At 36.9% G+C, this 19,213-nt stretch overlaps 1 protein-coding gene across 1 annotated transcript in view; it reads left to right on the forward strand.

The window, feature by feature from the left end:
* Positions 1 to 19,213, forward strand: part of TMTC2 (transmembrane O-mannosyltransferase targeting cadherins 2) — a 118,829-nt gene that overhangs the window by 48,460 nt on the left and 51,156 nt on the right. The window contains exon 3 of the mRNA XM_053461842.1: positions 14,657 to 15,485. Within this exon, the coding sequence (XP_053317817.1) occupies positions 14,657 to 15,485 (829 nt within the window). The remainder of the gene's footprint in view (positions 1 to 14,656; positions 15,486 to 19,213) is intronic.

Here is a 19,213-nt window from a genome sequence, read left to right on the forward strand (position 1 = left end):
TTTTAACCCTATGACCTGTTCGGTAATCTGTTATTTTCTAGTCAGGTTTTTATCTTAAACTATTCCCTACACCAAGCACAATAGGAAGTGGGTGCAGATTCTTTTTAATATTGTTTATTGTGTTTGTAGTATTATAATCTTTAGAAGGGTATATGGGTCAACTAAAGCTTATTTTACTGAACAGCTAGACGCACCCTTTCGAACAATGATTATGGGTGACAAGATTACCACTTGAAACTCAATCAAATTGTGGTCACCCAGAAAAAAAAATCTCAAACTGATAACAGATAAACTTATCTAATGCCAATAATTGTTATGACAACTACTAACAAAATCACTCAATATATTTTGACACAGATTTAGTAATTAGGAATATTAATGTGATGGAGGAACCGGGCATAGTATGAAGACAAGAAAGGAGGGCACGTAAGCCATGGGTGGTCACTGTTATACATTTCTATTTGGATACTCTGTAAACTGCTCTATCCTAGCAGATTCTCTGAACCCTAGTGTTTCTCTTGAGAAGGGCAAAAAGGTTATGAGTAATGGCAGGTCCTGCTGTGCATTAATCATTCGATGTCAGAAGACACAATCAGTTGGTGAAAAGTGTTGACTTTGCCTTGATTTTGGTAATGGTTTGTCTCCAATGCTTTGTGTCACCCAGATGGCTACTGTGTGCTCTGCTGGTTTTATTATCACTGAAGCCTTTGTGACCAAATGTTGCTCTCACACGGGTTTCCAAAACTGGCTTTTTTTAGAATTTGGTTATGCAGGTCCAACATATTTAACATTTCTGCAACCTGAGCCTGCTAAGAAATATCCTAACCTGTAAATGTAATCTGTGACAATGTTGCAGAATGTTCCGCTGATTAGCTATTAGGGTTGGGGGGGGCTGAAATAACTGTCTAGTAAGCAAAACACAGATGCTACTGTGCATTTAAGGAGGAAAATGTTTGTTTTTTGAAACGTGTAAAAAAAAAAAATAGAAACTAATAATTTGTTTTCTTATATATTTTCCTAATTGTATTCTTCACTTCCAGCTGCTTACACATGTTTGCACTATTCAGTTTTGTACAAATATTCTAAGAAAAGCAAAGAATTTAGGGTAGAAAGTGCATCTCTTCTCACCATAGGCTACATACTGTAGGTTTTATAAGATAAAACCTTAGAAAATAAAAATAGTCTAAGAATGCTTCAGCTACGAATGGTAAAATTCTATAAACAAAAGAATGCAAACCCCATCAGAAGTATATAAACTCTTAGTTTCTTATGTGCAAACTTGAAAGCAAAAGTTTCCCATCATCCCAAAATATAAACAATATAATATAAACCCAAATATTGCTGCTACATACCGGTGCATTTCTTCTTGATAAATTATTGAATAAACAGGCATACAAGAAATCTATTTTTACATTACGTCACAGGCATTCGAGTCATCTTAATAATATTAAAATGATGTATTCTACCAGTAGCTTTATTTTGAGTAGCACAAGGTTTTGTCTTGCTATAATTAACTAGATGCAAATCCTCTCCCTTTCAATGAAGAATATTGTTTTTTCCTCCTATAAAGTTTTCTATTTTTTATATATTTTTTTATTTTTATGCCTATAATTATGTGGTTTGTGCTGATGTTGTTCCTGGAAGAAAAACCTTCATTATGTGGATTCTACTATTCATATCTTACCACACTTAATAAATCATTCTGAAGCATAATGGATTAGGAAACAATTGTAAGAATGGACATCAATGATCAGTGTTTCAATCTGTGGAAAATTACTTTTTTTTATTTACATGTTTATGTAGAAGCTGTTTTTACAATGGCATACATCTGCTGGTATTTCGGGGGAATCATAAACATTCAGCAAACTAGCAATATAGATAATTTTTCCCTTCGGGATTTACATGTATCAAATGAGACAAAGTATAGTATCCGCTAGGGCTGCAACTAACGATTATTTTCATAATTAATTAGTTGGCAGATTATTATTTTCGATTAATCGGATAAAAAAATAATGTAAATTTTTGGCTTATTTAAAATAATTAAATGAACAAACTGGATGTTAAAAACAAATAGCAGAATAAAAAAACTTTGAGAAAAATGTAGGCACATCTGAGCCCAGGCTTGCCACACTAGATATGCCTTATACCCCAGATATGCCACTCTACCATCCCCAGACATGCCTTATATACCCTATATGCCTAATACCCCCAGAGATGCCTTATACCCCCAGATCTGCCCCCCAGATATGCCTTATATCCTCCTATATGCCACTGTGCCCTCTGATATGCCTTATACCCAAGATATGCCACTTTCCCCCAAAATATGCTACTGTGCCACTGGTATGTCTTATACCCCCAGATATGCCACTCTTCCCCCCAGACTTTCCTCCCTGTGCTCCAGACTCCTTGGTGTCTAGTGGGAGCAGCCGGTGAGCATCTGCGCTATGCGCATAGACAACCTCTGCTACTGGCAGTACTTCTGTCAGGGCTTCTATGACTGAGTACCGGAAGGTCACGTCATGCCGGTGCTCCATCATAGAAGCCCCAGTGGAAGTGCCGGCAGTAGCGGAGGTTGTCTGCGCACAACGTGCAGACGCCTATCCACTGCCAGAGAGGAGGATTCAGGTCCCCTGCAGTGCTGCAGGGGATCTGGATCTTAGTGTTATAGTCACTATAAGACAAGGGGTATTTTTCAGAGCATTTGCTTTGAAAAAACCCTCATCTTATATTCGATTAAAATCGATTCAACTTATCGATAATGACATTCATGGCAACAATTTTCATTATCGATTTCATCGATAAGATGCTGCAGCCCTAGTATCAGCAAACATTGTAATGGTTTTAATTCTCCTTAACGCCAACATTCTTAGCACAATATGCTGTAGGATTAATCAGTGGCTGTAAATATTTAACACTGGCATACGTCCCATATATACAAGTATGAAGTGACACAACACAATCAAATTATTCAGCCACGCAGTGGTTAAAAAAAAAACCTGGGTTTTCAATGTTGCTGAAAATGATTGTGCTTTAAATTACCGCTCACTAGCAATAGGCATGAATTTCTGCAAAATAAACTACACTTTTTTAACATAATTAAAAATCGCAGGCACATCGGCACTCTGAATGAAGCACAATCCAAATGTAAATACAATCGAAAGTTGTCTGTTTTTTTTGTGGTCCGTAGTCCATAAAAGATCATGAAAGGCAGAAAATCACGGAGGAAAATCAATTTGTGTGTGCAGGCAAATTCTTGACGCGTTTCACACATGAAGTGCCTTCTCAAAAGCTGCCTACAAATGATCCCCAAACTGCTTCGCATATAAAAACAATTACAACTTAAAATCACCTGTTGGCATGAAAGATAATGATCTTATGATATTTTATGGACTATAGACCAGAATAAACAACTTTTGTCAGAGACATTTTATTTAGTCACGCTAAGTGCCCATTACATGTGGGTTTTAAATGAAAATCACACAAATGACGCATTTTATGAACAAGGATGACAAAGTTCATATAATATCTATGTTAATGACATGTACCCCCGACAGTATAGCGATTGTGGGCACTACAGTTTCTCATAGAGTGGAGCATTAACAGAGTTAAAACAGCAAGGCTTAATGAGCCTATGTGCACTACATTAGAGGACTGCATTGGAAGGCGGGTCGCGCAGGCGGTCTTGCTGGGGTTGCGGGCGAGCGGTCAGGCATAGTACCTGCGGGTCCCGGTAAACCCGCGCAGTCCCGCAAGGCTACCTTCTTGCTGCTCCCTTACAGTGTCTCCTGTCTTGCTCCGCCCAGGAACAAAACGGAGTCACCTGATGTGACGTCACTTCCCGTGACTCCGCCTTGTTCCTGGGCAGAGCAAGAGAAGAGACGCTGTGAGGGAGCAACTCGAAGGTAGACTTGCAGGACTGTGCAGGAAATCTGCAGATCAGGTAAGGAGGTGTGCTTGATTGGCCACAAATGTGGCAGGAGCGGGCGGGAGTGGAACACCCAAATTGCGGGAGCGGGCGGGATTGGGAAAAAATCAGCGGGAGCGGGATTGAAAAATCAGGGCTCTACACTACATCACAGACTGCTATAACTTCTCATGGCATGTAACTGGGCAAACCAAACCAGGTGCCCTTGATACATGGCCACGCACTCTGTCCCACATACCTTAATTCACTTAAGACTGTACCTTATTCCCTCAGAGTGCCAATGTTCTTTTGAGGACCAGTGTGTGTGTGTGTGTGTGTGTGTGTATATGTATAAATAGATATTGTTTTTTACTTTTGTTCCTCACTTATATAACCAAATCTACAAAAAAGAACCAGGCCCAAAATCATTTTTTAGCTTAAATATTTCTGTAGATAAAACCCTCAATTTGAAGGTTACTGTGAGAAAGTGTTTTTCCTTTTATGTGAATTAAAAAAGAGTTGACTGTCAATGTTAATACATTTTTTCTATAAACCTTTATTATCATAAAATCGGACAATGTTGTATAAAAAAATGTAAAATGTTCATAACAGTAAAAATATCACAAAAAAGCATCAAAAGAATGGTTCTAGAAAATCACAATTTTATGTTTTAGAAATTTTTGCTACAGACCCAATCTTTATGAAGAGGTTACATGGCAGATTTTATAAAATTATCACTTTTGATGTGCTTACGGGTTACTTAACCTAAAGCCGTGTTATCAATTTTACCATATAGAACCATTACCTTCTCGTAGGTCTCTTATACTACCTTAAACATTATAAAGAACCCAGTAATCCCAGAAATATCCCCTATAGCATTTGTGCATTGGTTACGATTTGTGATGTGTTGACGGCTATGGAAAACCTATAAAGAACCAAAGAATACTATTAAATCCAACTGTAGTGTTTAACAGGGATGAGTATTCTATAAATAAACATTTTCCCCCCTAAACTCTTAATTATCATACAGAATTTCCAAACATTCTTTTGCGATGGTGTCCGTTAAGGGAAAATTTGATTAATATTGCATTTGAGCTTGGGGCTAGGGAAGAATAATTGCTTGAAGCACTGGTTGTTTAGAAAACCAGGAACTGATTGGATGTTTTATACATACATGGGTGATGTTGATGTTAGCTCATTATAGAACACTGTTTTTTTTAAACATTACAGAACATTTGATGCTAATCATTCATTAGATAGATGGAAATGTCCATATACTGAAATGAAAGTGGATAATTATCCCCGGATTATGCCGTTATAATTAGTTACACATGTAGTTTTAAACTGTGCCAGATCTGATTAATAGAATGTACATGTTTGAATGAATGAGAATAATGTTTGTGCCCGCTAGAAGACAGGACTGGTGGGGACAAGCAAATGGGTTCTGAAGGATTTGGCTTGTTTTATTTATACTGTTATCCAAGAATAGCAGAGACTGTAGATCACACTAGCCTTTCTCATGAAAAAAACAACAATTCTCGCTTTGCTATCCCCCAGCTAATCTGCTTTCAATTGCCACTAGCTGCCAATTATTAGAAGCATGTTGTTTAAAAGTGAAATATGTTAATGGTATAATTAATAAAATGTGTTAATCAGTACCTTTTTGTCTGCTCAGCCCAGCATTCATGTGGTGTTTAGGTTAGTGCTAATTAACTCTGTTGATAATGTTATTCAGGAAAATGAGATAAAAGGGTTTCTTGTTTAAATTGAGTAATGCTGTGCGACAATAGTTCCTCGTAGAGCGCTAGATCTTTTTGGTGCATGGCCAAAGATTATACAGCAATTAAGGACATAGAAGCAATTTTGTTCATAGTGGTCTTTTCAGTTTCTTGGTTTTAGACCGAAAAGTGATTACGCTATAAAAATGAGAGCTGCAAGTGATAGTTTGAGCAGTCACACCAGGCTAACTTCTATTTCCATTTAGGAATTGTCAATATATATCGTACCTACGTACAAGCGAAGCGACAGCTCGAAACGTGGTGTATGAAAGCTGCTTTTATTTGAAACATTTCATTGTAGGCCAATGGTGATTTGATAACAAACGCTAAATTACGTGTTAGACAAATGTTAAGTCATGTAGCTTTTCAGTAGGTCAACAAAGTAAGCCTGCAGTATAGTTAAAAAGGAAATCTAGTCACTGTGTATTATTATTTGAGGACTGGCGTTTGTGCATTTATCCATTATGCAAAAGTGTCCGTGTTCATGACTCAATAATCATCGTACTGAGCGCTGTCTTAAAATAAAAAAGAAAAAAGGAAAATATAGCTTTTCCATGTCTTAGAATGTATCGTATCAACATAACAAAATGGTGTCTTTGTAGGTCTTAGTATAGTGTAAGAAATCTGAAGAAAGTCTAAAGATTTTCTTGTTACCGTATTCAATATAATTCCAATTGGTTTAGATGATATATGCATAAAACTGTCAATGGGAATAAGAGTGCCAAGCACACAAAACCAAGTTTGGTATTAATATCAGGCTAACACACTTATGAATCCTATTCTCTTTGTCCCTACCCATATTCAGTGATTCATCCTTCAATGACTTGGCTAGACTTTTGTGATGTTAGCCAAGTAGATTGGTAAAAACAATTATAAAGACTTGGAGTACAAATCCTTGAACACAGAGTAAACAATACCTAGCCAAAGTGGTTACAAGAGATATGCCCTTGCTTTAAGTCACCGTAAAACGCAATTGTGAAAGTGCTTTAATGTAAGTACTTTAATATGGATTTTTTTACATGCACCAGAGCTGCATCGCCCATCTGCTTTCTTGAATGGGACAATTTTCAATGTATGTGCATGGAAGGCAGTGGCAGGTGATGTTTCATTATACCCCTGGAACTCTTATGTAAAGCATTGCTGAAGCCAGTTGGCCCTGAGTATTCTGCACATGAGCACCTGTAAACAATTGGCTAAGCTTGAGAGAGGGGAGGAAAGGGTGCCAAATGTATAGAGGGAGTTCTATTTGAATACAAAAGTAGGTATTATATAAAGTAACACTCAACTATCATATACATTGAAGTGCATACAATGCCTGGAGTTTCCCTTTAATGCTATGCCAGCATTTGCCACTTGCAAAACGGCACTTGGCACGTTTGTTCGACTGCGTTATTTACATAGTACCTAGACAATAACCTTTTGCTTTTGTATAGTGACTGAAGTCACACAATGAATGCACGAAAAGCTACTTTATCAATTGTGCGGCCGCACAGGGTTTAAATTAAAGCATCGGGGGGGTTTTGTTTTGTTTTTTTTTTACTTTATTTAACATCCTCCATGTTAAATAAAGTTAACAAAAGCTTTATTTAACATGGAGGATGTTAAATAAAGTTAAAAAAAAAAACCCCGATGTTTGAATTTAAGCCCTGTGCGGCTGTAGACCCCTAAGGCCGGCCCTGGTGGGGGCTTCACGGCCCCTTCGAGTGGCGGACCCGGTCGCAGTTGCAGCGGGCTTAAGGGGTCCTGCAGCTCCATCAGCCCCTAAGTCAATCCGGCCCTGCCGCGAGCCCGGTCACAGTTGCTGGTAAGTAGGGTGAGGGAGGGGGGTGCAGTGAGAAGGGGCAGAGGGGGGTTAGATAGTGAGAAATGGGGAGAGGGGATAGATAGTGATAGGGGGTACATATTGAGAAGTGGGGAAGGGGGTACATAGTGAGAATGGGCAGATAAGATGGGGAGAGGGGGTAGTGTGAATGCGTATGAGAATGAATAAATAAATGTGTGGATGAATTGTTTGAATGCGTATGACAATTAATGAATTCATGTGTGGATGAATTGCTTGAATGATTTGTGAGACTGCATTAATGAACATGTTAATGATTTGTGTGAATGAGTGAGTAAATGCAAAGATGGTACATAAAGGGTGGGCTTTAACAATAAACAAAAAATAAAAATGGGCTGCTCAGGCTTAAATGCCTGGGCCTATTTTTTGTCCCAGTCCGGGCCTGACCACGGGCGATATAGTTCAACCTCTAGGTTGTAAGCTTGCAAGGTTCCTCTTTTCCTAATGTATTGGTTTGTCTTAGTCTGCAAACCTAGTTTTGTTATACCCTTTGAATTCTGAACGGTAGTAAGTCATCCGGTATTTCCGTTGTAGCCTGTAGAACTTTCAGAATTCTCTTTTCCAGAGAGTCCTTTTTAGTTCATTACCTCTCACATTTTTTATTAATCACTTTCGTGTAACCTATTGTCCGTTCAGATAATACAGCCTTATTTTTTGGAAATAATGATGTAGACGACTAAAACAGTGTACTGGACAGTTGTAGCTCATTTAACCAAGTTAGAACAATTTAACAAACAAGAAACCTTCCACGTTTTAATGACTACATCATCACATTGTGTCATAAAATAAGACAAAAAAATGTGATTATTTTTGTTGTTTTATTTAGTCTTACAGACTGCTAAGACTACTTTCCGGTAAGAAGTCTTTGACCTATTTTTTTCAGCTAATAAGATTACAGCTGAAGCAAGCATTCAATAGCTTTTATTGTAGTGGCTTGGTCATTCTAGCAAAAAACCATTGCTGTTTCAGCATTTTAAAGATATCCAAGTTAAGTCGCCAGGTACCTTGCTATTAACTGCTGGATTGTCTTGCGTCGGGCTGATAACTCCATTATAGATGAGTACTAATGTGAAGCATTAGGTGACAGCTTAATTTGGTTATCCTGCTTTACAGTGAAGGTTAACATAAACTGCAATAAGCAACTTATTTTCCAAATTCCTGGAAACATATGTATCTATATAACTAAACTGTCATGGTGGAGAGGGTTAATCTTGTATTGCAACAATTTAAATATATAGCACTGCTCTTTGAGGGTCTCCTCACTAAAGGTCGAGTTGGCAGGAGAGTTGTGGTTTCAACGTATTCACTTTTCATTATGAAGGGCCAGCACTGGCAAGTATTTCTAGCCTAAACGGCGGAGTTTTATAATTCAGAGGGTGTGTTTCAGTGGTTTAAACTCAAAATTGGTTTATTAGGGACTTGTGATAAATGAGCTTTTTGGACAGATAATAGTCTGTATTTCTAGTCTTGTTTTAGCATTAGAGTGTAAAATGGTTTCAGTGTGTGACGAGAGGACAAGGTTTGAACAGCTTAATATTGAGCAATTTGTAAAGATCTCTCTGGTGGGCTAATGGGTGTTCTTAAACATTCCGAGTATTTGTAGAGTAAGTATATGAATTACGGAAATGGCTAACTAAGAACCCACATGTTAAATGATGCTTGTGTGTAAGGAATGAGTGACTGGTAACAATGATGGAAGACCCATGTGTGTGGTTAATGGTGGAAAGTTGAATCATTTTTTGATTACAGTAATAATAATTATGTTGCTGTAATAATGGTTTGTTATGAGAAAAAGATACACCTTCTGAGAATTGGTAGATTATATTGAGACATTTTGTAAAATGGATACTAAGATGAAATTAAAGTACAGGAGAAGAAACAAACATTGAACAAGCATTGAATTTTTTTTCTGTAATGAGTGACTGGTTCACTTAAAGTGCAGGATTTAGATTTACACTTTAAGGATCAAGTCCTCGCTGTTTGATTAGCAGTGGTGTTCTGTAGCCTTTGCACAAAAAAATGCAAAAAAAACCCTCCAATAATTATATGTGATACATACATTTTGAATTACAACTGAATGTATTCACCAAACCAGGATCTACCAAGTAATTTTTTTTCTGTAGTAAATAGTGCTAATCTAGCCTTGTCTGATCACCTAAGCAATAGACCTATGCATTATGCCAGGCCAGCTTGGCCTTTCTCGAAGGTGAAACTCACCATAAAGCACCTTATGAATGCACATCGTTCAGTGGATACAATGTAAAAGTTATTTTTCCTGGTTCTGGGGCATCTCTGTTTTAGCAGATGGTCCTGTTCCTGTTGAAGCGCTGATATATAACTCTGGTGTTTAGTTAGTCTGTCTTAGACATTGGGTTCTAGAGGGTGCATTTTGTGGTGATTTCCATGGCTTCGTGTTTATTGAACATTTATTGTTTGGGGAAATGAAAAAAAAAAGTGCCCTAGATACAAATCTGTGTGCAGTTACTGAATAGCTAAAGATAACCGTTCTTAGCCTATTTTATTAAGTAAAAATGTAATGTTAGTTACATCTGTGTTATTATTTTTTTTATAGCGCTGTAAGGTCCAACCAATTACCATGAAATGACGGCCTAATACAGGTGCTGTAGGAGGAAGTTTCTCCTGAATTTACTCACTTTTGTTGCCTTTACCCGAGAAGTGTGAGTTAATCTAGACGGCCAGCCTGGCTAATCTCATACACATTAATTCTTAGACAACTTGTCAGTGGGTAAATGTGTATGCAGCACCTATTCTAATTGGCAAACAATCCAGTATAATATGGTATAAAAACACAGGTGGGATATGACCATGCTAGAGCCCCTTTGGCCTTACAGCTGTTTTTTCACCCATGGGAGAAATCTAGTATAAAAACAACAGCTGGGGTTCCAAAGGTGGCCTTCTCTTGGTTTATATATTTTAAAGGTTTTTTTCATAAAGGAATTTCAAAAACAAAACTTTCACTTGCAAGGAAATTACGTTTTTTTTACATACACACATTGATGCACTTTGGGTGCATGGACTAAATGTAAGTTCTTTTTGCTGGTCAGATTGTCTCTTTACTTATAGCTTGCACTTTTTAGTTTAATTTATATTTATTATAAAAGATATTATTATATTAATTTATATTTATATTTACTATTAAAGATATTATTATATTTTACCTAAGTTGTTTTCTCCCTTATATATACCTGCGCCCCATATTTCTTTTCGTTTGCCTGAAGGAAATTACGTTCACTGGTAAATCCCTTTCAAAATCACATCCTTTACTTATTGTTTGTTCTTTCTTTTTAAGAAAGCTTAGAGGAAAAAAGTTTCTACATTGTAACTTGTTTGTATTGTAGGGCAGTTTAAGGGACCTTCTAGTTCTGGCAGATGCATCTATGGGGTCCCCACTATTTAAAGACAAAGTTCCATGGACTAAAATATTGTTTACTCCTTGAGCATTAAATACAGTGCTGTATACAAAAATGTAGGTTAGCATTGACAAAACCCTGATTTGTATCTCATTTTGTTCTAATAAATGTCCATTATCTGCAAACCCGAAGGCTGCATTGTTGTCAATCATATTATTTTGGCTACTTTTCCCTGCTCGAACATCACACTGATGGCAATAAAGCTTGTTGCTCCACATACTTTTATTAGTCAGGGTGTCAGGTTAAGTGATTAACATCAAGCTATTTTCTCATGTTTATAGCAAGCACTCTTTTAAGCCCCAAGGTCACTGCCTCCGCTGAGGGGAAAAACAAAAAAGTGGCAGGTGGCAAAACGTGCCATAAGGCAACTGTGGACACACTACACAAGGGATATGTGACCTCTTCCTTCCTCCCCGGCAAGGGTTGGGACCACTGAAATCATCGATAGAGTGTGGGGGGCACTCAAAGGAGTTACCTAAATCCCCTCCTCACCAGGGAAACCGGTGCCTTTTCAGGGGACCCGGCTCCACCAAACACTGGGCACAGCACCAAATCTGGGACCAAAGGCTTGGGGACATGCAACCTCTGGGCTTCATGCTATCCCAGCCTTAAGGCAAGAGGACCAATCTTTCCCTCTTTTTGTTTTATTGGATATTGAAGATGACTAGCGAACCGAAGAGGTAAAAGAGAGAAGAGGGGCTGTGTGAATAAATTACCTCTTGTCTTCAGCAGATATTCGTGGTGTGCTTTTTTACTTTCAGATATATGTAGATGTATCTATAATTTAGAGAAGCAATAAAAATGAAATATAGCTAGCTAATGTTTACATTGAGATATTTAAAATTATATATATATATATATATATATATATATATATATATATATATATATATATATTTTCCTCAAGCGACAAAATCCTGGTACCTAATTCAAGGTTACTGAAGAATTAATGTTTTTATTGATGGTAGACGAGCTGGCATTGAGCTGTCTAGAGCTGAATGCTTTTTGTCGGTCAGTATTTTGGCTGTGAGTCCTTTTTATTTGATTTCGGGCTTCACTTGTGGCATGCTTTGGCCAACTCACATATAGTTGACATAGATTTTATATTTTTATAAAAAAAAACCTATTGATTTAATGCTCATGGTCATTTACTGGGGTCTGTCGTGAACAATTTCATAATGTTCTATGAACCTTCACAAACGTTGCCACAGACACTTTGCCTATCCCTGATTTAATGTTAGTGTACACCTTCTATTTGTTCGCTTCTATTTGTTACTGTGTACATATACATCAAGAACAGAACTTTAAAAACCCAATGTTTCAAGTGATTTGAGAGTAATACCAGCAGGGTTTAAGAAGCATGATTTTTATTTCATTCTTATAATCCGGTAGACTAGTATTAGATGAAAATTACATGTTCACGTAGCAGGCTCCTAAATGTACTTATTGAAGCATGACAATCTGTAGCTATTTTTAACGGAATGCTATTTAGGTCAGTTAGCGTCTATATAGTAGGGAAGACTACAGTGTCATCTACTGCTATTGAATTTGCATAGCAATATTTTTATTTTAGAAGTTAATGTTATCTCTAAGAATTACATAAGATCAAACCACATTGAGGTCTAGAGAGCAGAGCACCCAACTTGTTTCTGTTACAATTAGTGTAGAATTGAATGGGAATTATGATTTATTCTCCACCAACATTTTTTGGACATACTTATTTCTATATTAATTAAATTGAACGAATTGTTATCCTGCTAACCATTCACCATTTTGGTCGCACTCCTCTGAATGCTCTTCGAAAATGTCAATATCCTTCTAGAGATCTGTTCTCCAGTACTGTTGAAAATGCTCTAGGTGAGGTCTGGCCAGCGACCTGTAAAGTGGCAGAGCCACCTTCCTCTTCTTTCTACTATTGCCTCTAGCTATACAACCCTGCTTGCTTTTTGTGACACTTTGTTGCATTGCCTGTTTATCATTTAGTCCCAAATCGCTCTCTTCTGTTGCTAACAGAACAGTGCCTTGGGATTTTTACATCCCAAGAGCATTATGTTACATTTATCAACATTAAACTGCACATGCCACACTCTCAACCATTCTTCTAATTTATTTAAATTGCTTACCATTTGGCTTGTTCCAACATACCTTATCATTAAGATCTTTTGCAAAATCACTAATAAAAATAGTATGGATCCCAACATAGATCCCACTAATAACAAGACCTCCCTCTGAATATACAACATGAACTACAACCTTCTGTCTGTTTCCAACCATTACCTTGTAAATTCAACCATTTTAATATCCAAGCCCAAACACTGCAATTTATTTGTCTTCTATAACCAAACTTAAACCAGACTTTATGGTGGTACCAGTTTGTTGCTGTTAAAATACCGTAATGACACACTTAGCTCAGGGATTCTTCTATCAGGCCTTCTACCTTACTCTAGGAGCATAGGGGAACTTCATCTCCCCTCAATAGTCTCCCTGATTTGGAGGCTCCACTGAGTTTAAATGTCTATGTCCTGCACCTGTTGGATCTGGACTGGATCATACAAACCCAAACCCAACATGGACGCAAAACATACTTACCTGCAGTGCACCCTGTCATCCATACCTTTTTGAATTACCATTTTAGTCCATTTTAAGTAGCAAAGCTCTATGTTTTGTCACATGTTCTAATATTAGCCCTTGTATCCAAAATAACCACGATATGAAACAAGAAATTATTTCCTTGAAAATATCAAACAGCTGCCTGTGTGGTAGTCACAGAAATAGAAAGTAATCAGATCTAATTCATTGTTTGTTTTCTTTACTTATTTTCTCTTATGGCTTGAGGCTTGAGAAATTTAGGGCAAGGATGTCCAACATCTGGTATTCTTAACCCCATGCGACATCTTATGTATTCTAAATTCCAGATTTGTCATGCCAGTCCACTGCAGTGCTCAGATCATATTCTAGTAAATGGTTTCTTCTAAGCTGTTGTAAATAAGCGAATGTTGTAAAATAAGCAATTTCAAATACGTTTCACCACAGAGACAAACTGTAAATAGCTAAAAATGTATATGGCTAAATTAGATTATATAAAATCGCTGCTTATTTTTTAAAAAATGTAACAGAAAACTTGAGCCTTATTTAAATTGCATTTTGGGTCTTTGAAGGTCGAGGCCATGTTGGGGATCCTGTATAATGGCTGACAAATTTCTGTGTGAAAAGTAGGATTTATTTGTGACTGCCTGTCTGTCGTGCTGCATAGTAATAGTCCAACAATATTTTTTTGCACTCAAAATAAGCTATTGTTAAAGGGTTTTTTTTTGTTGTTTTTTTTCTAGTACAACTGAGTAGGTTTCTCACAACACATTGTGTAAATATCTATTGATCGTGTTTCTGTCACTTAGCATCTACGAACTTTATTTCCTCCGTTTATTTTACGCCTGTATTATCGGAACCATGGAAATTCAATAAAAATGGTACTTCATTCAATGAAAATGCTATTCAATACATTAGCTGAAGGGTTGAAAACATGTAACATTGATAATGAACAATTATATTTGCTAATGAGTGTATATTTAACAAATTGATATTTGTATTTATAGCATTTTTTTCTATGATCTTCTGGAGTCTGAGTTTCTATAATTAAATAACAATTTTCATGTGTTCTGTTAGTTCCTCTTCTGATTCAGTCTCTCTTTTGTTTTGGTTTCAGAGGAAGAATGTTTCTTTCTTCTCCAGTATTGGATTGCTTGTTGTCTGGGGCATCGTGTTGCTGGGCGCTCGCTTTTACTGGATGGGTAATAGGCCGCCAAGTTTCTCGAACTCCGACAACCCAGCTGCGGACTGTGAAATTCTGCTCACACGTACTTTGACCTTCCTACATTTGCCAACCAAGAACCTGTGGCTGCTTTTTTGCCCTGACACACTCAGCTTTGATTGGTCGATGGATGCTGTGCCTCTCATTAAAACAGTCATTGACTGGAGAAACATACACACTGTGGCCTTTTACATTTTACTCTTCCTCCTTGCCTATTCGAGTCTGAAGAGCCCCACTACAAAGAGAGAATGCAATGGGAAACTAGTTATGAATGGCAAGCAGAATACTAATGGCCATAGCTGTCAATCAGAACTAGAATACAAGAACTCAGAGCCAAGACCTGCTATTGTCTCAAAACTTGAAAATGGTGTAAAAAACCATATTGCCCATGGGTTGCAACTTCCTTCAACAGAAAATGTTGTTGTTTTAGCTTTATCCTTGTTGATAGTTCCCTTTGTGCCCGCTAGTAATCTATTTTTCTATGTTGGCTTTGTGATTGCAGAGCGTGTATTATATATACCCAGTATGGGTTTTTGTTTACTAATAACCGCGGGACTCCGAGCCCTTTCTATTAAGGCTCAAAAAAACTTTTTTAAGAGCCTCATTTTTTATGTCGCCACTGCTTTAATCGTTTTTTACGGGCTGAAGACTGTTGTCAGAAATGAGGATTGGAAGAATGAAGAGATGCTTTATAAATCAGGAATACAAGTCAATCCAGCAAAAGGTAAACTTTTTTTGACAACATTACTTATGTTTATGAGAAAAGAACATGTTCTTCTCTATTTATATGCTGTAGTTTCTCATATCCTACATGTAAGCACAAACATGGCAGAATATATGGACACACATACAGTCTGAATTCAGTCTCCCTTGTCTGCACGAAAAAGATTTTGTCCTTCTAGTCTCATTAAATTTATTTAAAACAAACTATTCAGAGATGAGTGGTTCTGACTGGCATGTTTAGAGCTTGTTTGTAGAGCTCTTCACGCTTTTTTGCTCATAAAATACAGCGCAGCTATTCCTGCGGTGGTAAGGTTTCACAACGGCACTTTGTTATTGTTAGGATTTGCAGAGTTACATTGTTATAGAAGATTTGCTTTTCTTCTAAAAGATTACACCATACCAGCATTTACTCTCAATAGCAGAGAAATTTAGGGTGGCATAAAGGAAAGAGGAGATAAGTACTGAAAAAAAAAACAAATGAGGAAACCTGCTTTATTTGTTATTCCAACTGTCAATTTTCTTTTTGTGGGAAATGCCATTTTCACTTTGTACAGAACAATTTGCTTTATTTTGCCATTTGAGCGCCAGATGATCGTGAAAACAGTTTGTAATAACAGCCAAACTTTTTTCATGACTTTCTCTCTTTCTACAAATGTATCCCAGCCGAAATGACTTTTGTCCACTTAGCAGGCATTTGTGGGATCTTATTCATATGAGCTAGCGCTGAGCATATACAGTACATGCACGTTTCCCCCATTTGGGGATCCCTACTGGACACTGTTGTCCTCCATCTGTGCCGCTGATACTGATGCAGCTATAGAGGTTAAGGTGCTAGCATTTAGTACTTAAAATATATGTTTTCATAAAGCTTTGATATTTTCTTCCTTTTTAAAGCTGTCAATGATAGAATCTTAAATGACAAATGAAGACAAGTTAATCTTTGAACTACATTTCCTATATATGATACAAAACAACGTGTTTTGTGGTATCAAATGGCTTCACAGTGATTTAAGGTTTATTTAATGTACCTGAATCATCAGTGAGTGTGCTCCTATTGAAGATAATTGAAAAGTGACTGTGTAATAATTCTGGAGAATTATAAAGAAGAATTCATTGGTTGGGTTTTTCATTGCAGAGATTGATTTTATTGGCCTATAATACTGTGGTTTACTGCGTCGGTAATAATACTCATGTCACGCTTGTAGAATTTTTCTTGATAATGTTCACAATTTCCTTCAAATCAACTTTGCTTTTATATCAGCATTATGGCCACTTCTCACCATAACCTGCTTTTATCCCATTGATCTTTTCTTACATACATACGTAAAGCAGAACAGAATGTCATTTATGTAAATAAAGGCACACGCTGTGACTAGTTTGAAGGTGCCACTAGTAAAGTCACCAAAGATTAATGGTACTTCTACAAGGATATTAGGGAACTCATTAGCAAAGAGGTGTGTAGTCGTAAAAAAAGGTTAATAACCATAAAAAGTACTGATTATTAAATTACGTTGGGTAAACTGCTTTATCTGTTAATAGATACTAGGCAAAGGCAATAAAACAGGACATTAAAATGTTAGTAGTAATTTGTAACATCAAGAGAGAGGTTTAAGGAAGACTCCCACCATGTTTTTTTCTGAATACTGTCATAAAGGTACCTAGCAACGTGTGCTAAGGTTTTTGTTACTGGAAGCAGGAAATCTGCAAAGCTTGCATAAATATCCGGATTAGCTCCTGGTTTACAGGTAGTATATTCAATATTAGCTACAGTTCAGTGTCACCTTCCCTAGTCGGACTTCAGACACTAGGGAGCCGACTTTAGACGCGGCTTATGTGAAGCCAGCATACTGTCGCAAATATGTAAGCGTTTTGCTAGTTTTCTGGCTTGCTTAACCCCTTCAGGCCCAGGGATTTTCCTAAACAAAGGACTAAAATACATGCTTATATATTACTTATATTGTAGGAGTGATGATTTTTTGTCATGGTATCATCGCTGGGCTCTCAATCTCTTATTTTTTTTCTTTTTCATTTTAGAAGGTTGAGAAACTATTTTGTCTTCCTCTCCTCCTCCTGATCTGTTTACGATGGTCACAATGTGATCAGCAAGCAGTGTTCCATAGCCTTGCAATGCCGATTGCAATAATTGCAATCAGTGCACAGGGGAAGCAACGGGGGAGTCCAGCAGGGTCCATTTACTCTGTTTTGACTGCTTACTTTTAGAGCATAGTTGCCTTATTTGTAATTGAAATAAATTACCAGTTGTATAGCCTAGACCTGGAATTTTGGGAAGAGCTTAATTGTTGCCCTGTCCACAATTAAACCCATTCCATAATTGTTACTGATGTGTTACTTCTGAGCATGGTCTGTTCAGGTCCTTCCTATGGACCTATACAGCCTTTATTTATAGAATATAGGTTCCCCTATACGCTTTGTGCTGATGCTAGACTGAGAAGTTTAAGCTTTATGGCATTTTAGGGTTTTATTCTTTCTAATGCATAATCATTAAAAAAAATCAACTCATGTTTTCCTCTGTGTCAGTTTTACCTTACATGTGAAAATAACAATGAAAATAAAACCAAGATGTATTTTTTTTTTATTTCTAAACTGAAAACAAATTGCCCTAAAAAATACATGTTTTCAAATTGCGCAACCATTGAATATTTAAGTTATTTTTTCATTGAAAGTTTCCACAAAGAAGGCCAAAATACCCTGTATTTCAGTTGAGTTAATCGGATATCTCCAGTCTGACCGGCTCCTTGAAACAATATATGCCTTAAGGCAAGTCATGTCACCACCCACTAAGATAACTTCTTTATATGTTACGCTATTTAATAGTTGGAATAGCTGAGTTGGGTAAACCATTGCTAATCTTGGTGCTTTAAGGGCTTGTAGTGCGTTGCTAATGAAAACCATAACTTTCCATTCGGTTAAATATGGAAGCCAGCAATGTTCCCATCCAATTTCCAAGCCTTTTGGGAAATGTTTTATTATTCATTGTAGATGAACATGATTGGTTGTTCTTAGTGATCACAAGAAGTAAAGAGACTTGTTTATTCAGTCATAGGTTTAATTATATACCAGATATATAATACAAACTATTTTGCTGAATAATGCAGTGTTAGTAATTAATCCTAGGCCAGTCTTCATGTATCACGTAAAGTATGCTTAGATAATCTGACCACACATCTATAATAGGTGGGATGTTCTAGGATATCATAGGTTTTTTTCATGTGTCTCTCGTCTGTGTAATGCTGTATGTACGTTAAGTTTTCTTTTGCGAGCGAGACATTTTCTTAAGTTCTAATAGTACTAAAACTTGTATTTGTTTGTCTTAGGTTAACTATAATCATAGCTTTTAGCATTAAATCAATAATCAAAACTAGCTTTAATGACCTTTTTTTTTTCTTTTTTTGTCAACCAATGCAATTGTTTTGTAGATATTTAGTTCTAAATTCCACCACATCACTTCTTTCATTGGACACAGAGAAAATCTGATTTGGGGTTATTTCTCCAATGTGCAATTGAAGTATGGCCTTCCAGATACAGTGATGATGGCCTAATATACAACACGATAATTGCAGTTATTTAATGCAGGTTTTTTTTGTCAGTTTTTCAAAATAATTAATAGCACTAGACAGGGGTGTCCACATGTACCTGTTCTGTATGTGCTTGTACCTGGACCTCTCTTCAATTCAATTAATCCTATCCAAATATCACAGGATATCCAGC

Source organism: Spea bombifrons, chromosome 4, assembly GCF_027358695.1.
Source record: "Spea bombifrons isolate aSpeBom1 chromosome 4, aSpeBom1.2.pri, whole genome shotgun sequence".
Taxonomy (NCBI): Eukaryota; Metazoa; Chordata; class Amphibia; order Anura; family Pelobatidae; genus Spea; species Spea bombifrons.